The following is a 3,710-nucleotide window of genomic DNA, read 5'->3' as shown; positions in this document are numbered from 1 at the left end:
CAGTCCAGCCGGCCTTCTAAGTGGAGGAGGTATTAATGAGTAGGGGGAGGCAAGAAGATGGTAAGATTGGAAGAGTCTCTCCATGCAAAAATCATAATCTTCTTGATAACGCCCACGTTGGCCATCAACCTTCCTTTGCAATATATCTGTCCACATGCAATTCTTGCCAATTTTGATCTCAACGAGTTTCTGTTCCCGTCACCATGCCTCACGTCTCCAAGCATCCCAAGAAGCCTCCCGCCACCGCTTCCTCTGGACACGACGGCATGTTGTCCTCCAAGATCGACCCCGTTTCGCGTAACGCCATCTGGAAGGAGCATTGCTTGAAGGAGGACTCCAAACTCAAGCTTTCCACCGAGTTTTCCGTCAACCCTTCCACCTGTAATCACCCTTTCACCCCTGCATTCATCGTAATGAATTCAGTGTTTTCAGAAATTCGAAACAAAAACTTGGATGCCTAAATTGCGTGAAAGAGTTGGGGCATTTGTTCCGAAAACTTTAGGAATAAGAGGCCTTCAATCCCTGTTTGCCATAACGGAATGTGAATGCAAGTCTTACTTTCAGAAACGTTCAATAACTTTGATAGGGTCCTTGCGGTTCTTGCAGTGGTATACATAGCGGAGAAACCGAACAAATACAAACCTCCTCGTAGTCGTAAGTATAATGATTCCCATTACCATTCAATCTATTACAAACCGGATGATGAAAGCCAACTCTTCTTCATGCCAGCCACAAGCCACACGTCTACTAAAGCAAGCTTTGCGAAATCTGCACCCTCACACTGCGCCATTTTTCCACTCAGTCACACAGGCAGAGATAGAAGAAGCGAGGCGACTGTTAGGAGATGTGTCCATGTCCCATGGCACAGAGTTGACACCGCCAGAAAAGTATCAAGTACCGCAGACATCATCCCAGGAGTATGGCTGGTGCAGCCGTCCTCTGGTATGGCTTTCTATCTGGGTGCTCCATGGCTATGCCAGAAGGATGACTACGACGCATTTGAGGAGACACATGATGGTTGCTTGATCGATTGTCCCTTCAATCAACCCCATTTGTTCGAGCAGCCAATGCTCTCAGGAGTCTGTCTTTTACGTGCACTAACGAATATGTTCCGTTTCTTTCCCTGAGATCGAATCAGTATGATGTTTAACTTCGGACTTGTGTGCCGGGCTGCAGGTGGAACCGGACCCTTTCTTTGAGTTTCCACACGAGGCATGCGCGATAACCAAGTTCGCAGAGAAGTACCAGGAATGTATGCATAGGTCACCGTACGCGAGGAGGAATCCCGTCGATCAGCATGTGGCCAAGGGCGGTGTAGATTACGCCCATACTGGGGTGAACACGAGCAGAATCGGCAGTCCCAGCGTTGCAAGCTCCGCCCAAGCGAGCAGCATAGCGAAAGGGGGCAAAAGCAAAAATCTTGCGAAGCTCCTTCCCGCGCCTGCTGAGGCTGCTACGCCAGTGAGTGCATCGTCTGTTCCTCCATCACAGCAATTACCAGCGCCCACCCCCCAAGACCAAGTTCCTGCCGCCACGATTGCCACCAGCTCGTAGGGCGATTTTTGTTGCCGAAAACTGGGCCAGATTCTTCGACAGCTGCAGATACAAGCCATTAACGCTTTGTTACTACAAACTTAGTCTGATTCTTCTGCAAGGGAAACTGTACATCGATAGCTCAACGTATAAAGTGAAGATTATACACGCCGTTCTCTGAAACAAGTGAAGATTGTCCCCAAAATGGCACCGATGTCTTCCATAAGCGCATCAAGCAAACCCAAGATTTTCTGTCTGCGAGATTGATGCTCCAGACTGTTGCGTATGCATAGATGGTGGAATTTTTCGCTGTGTATAAAATGAGAGACAATTGATATGTCATATTCTCACGGATTTCTTCAGGATGTGCATAATTGTTGAGTCTTTCCATTGATATTCTCACGGATTTCTTCAGGATAACATTCTGCTTGATTGAAGTTGAACGGTACTACAAATCTCTCTCTCTTTAACACACACATACACACATATTGTATGTATTTATGTATATGTATATGTATATACGTGCACACACAGTACATACACACACATACGTTTGTGTATGTATACATACATGCAAATCTTAAGTCAAAGGGTTTAGGAGTTCGGGATCGTGCAATTTGTGGCAAGCATTGTTGTGTTGTCAATGCCTTTACTACATGGCAAATCTTTTTTCCATCTATACTATATATTAAGGAGGGAGGGAGAGCCTTCAACTGCCACGTGTCATTCAGGGAGAGCCTTCAACTGCCTTGCCCACCACGCTCCCTCTAGAATTTGAATTTGAGTTTGCCGCCCAAGTCTTAGCTTGCCGGAGATGTCACCGTGAAGGACCTCCTCGACTCTGCAAGATGTGTATGTGAGCCACAATTTTGGGTTCCATTCTTCCCAGATATAGCTCACTTCTCAGCTCCATCGACCTCTGCTTTTCCCCTAGCCCACCATCAATCGACCTATTTTGCTGCTCTCCAACGTGCCAATTCCACCCTCCACATTAGTCTAAAAAGCTGGTGGAGAGACTGGAGACAAACGAAGGGTGCAAGTCGCCATTGCCAGAGCTGCTGCTACAGAGGTAGGGCTCGAGATGGTATTAGCCTCTATCGAGCATGAGACGAATGAGGTATGCAAATGGTGGGCTGTGGAGGAAGGGTGCTATGCACTATCAAGCAATAACGGTCACTCTGCGTGGTGAGTTTATTTGCCTGTTTCATCGCCTCCCCAACTTACGGTCTGTGTTTTTCTAAAGGTTCCTTCAAGTCGATGCGAATCGGCATTCTATGCTTCATGGTGGTAATTGCAGGCCCTATTACAAGGAATAATTGAACAACAATTCCTTAGCAATCCTTTATGTCCCTTGCATTGTATTTACCTGCCATCCTCCCAATATCAAGGAGACAAAGCATTTGCGATTTCAATTCTGGTAGTGTGGATCCAAGGCATGTGTGTTTTGAAGCTTTTGAGAAGGGACTTGAGAGAAAACCATGATGAAGCTTCCTGGGATGGTTTGGAGAGGCGATTGCTAACTCAAAAAAGACTATCAGCTCGACAAGCAAGCCTAATTTGTGGCAACTGCCCTTCTTCCCTTCAATCTTGCCGTCTACTTCATCTCTCTGTTCCTATCCCCCTCGCAGCTTTACATGAGAACTCTCCACTACGGAATGATGCCAAGGATTTGCTCTGCGGATAAGCCGTACCTTGCAACCTACTATAGGGACAAGGCTTCTCCAGCCCTGTTGAGTCAAAGCGGTAGCAACAAGGCGTAAGATGAGGAGCATAGCATCGGAGACCATATTTGCTTTTCTTTTTTGTCCCCGTTGGCCCGTTATGATTTCTTTCGGTAAGAAATGTAAACCTATGTCTTGCTAAATTGCATACTTAATTAGCATTCCGCTATAGAACAAGCTATTACTTTGCATCTTGCTGGAGATGCACGGTTGCAAGCTGCCATGCTCACACCTCTAACTATGGTTTAGTGTGTCCTAAAATGTGGTGAGATGCGCATTTCGGGAGATATTGGCATTAGTCCTAAGTGTTACAATATGTATCATCGTCTCAGAGATCCTACTGGTGCGCCTCAAAGATGCTACTGGTGTGATTCAGATCCAAGAAGTCAAGTTGCATGTTGGCGTAGGAAAACATCAGTTTTCAAGAGCTTGATGGACTGGTGAGGCTAAGAGTAC

General features: G+C 46.4%; 1 protein-coding gene across 1 annotated transcript; it reads left to right on the top strand.

Annotated features, from left to right (window-relative positions):
• The first annotated feature begins 203 nt into the window (after nucleotides 1-203).
• LOC147900113 (uncharacterized) lies at nucleotides 204-1,554 on the top strand. Its single transcript, XM_087376581.1, has 4 exons — nucleotides 204-381; nucleotides 607-654; nucleotides 803-942; nucleotides 1,177-1,554. The coding sequence occupies exons 1-4, from the start codon at nucleotides 204-206 to the stop codon at nucleotides 1,552-1,554; spliced, it is 744 nt and encodes a 247-aa protein (XP_087232707.1).
• Nucleotides 1,555-3,710: the final 2,156 nt, after the last annotated feature.

Source organism: Dipteris shenzhenensis, chromosome 7, assembly GCF_047967505.1.
Source record: "Dipteris shenzhenensis isolate YYH24624 ecotype China chromosome 7, Dip_SZ_1.0, whole genome shotgun sequence".
Classification (NCBI taxonomy): Eukaryota; Viridiplantae; Streptophyta; class Polypodiopsida; order Gleicheniales; family Dipteridaceae; genus Dipteris; species Dipteris shenzhenensis.
This window is presented reverse-complemented; position numbering and strand designations above follow the sequence as displayed.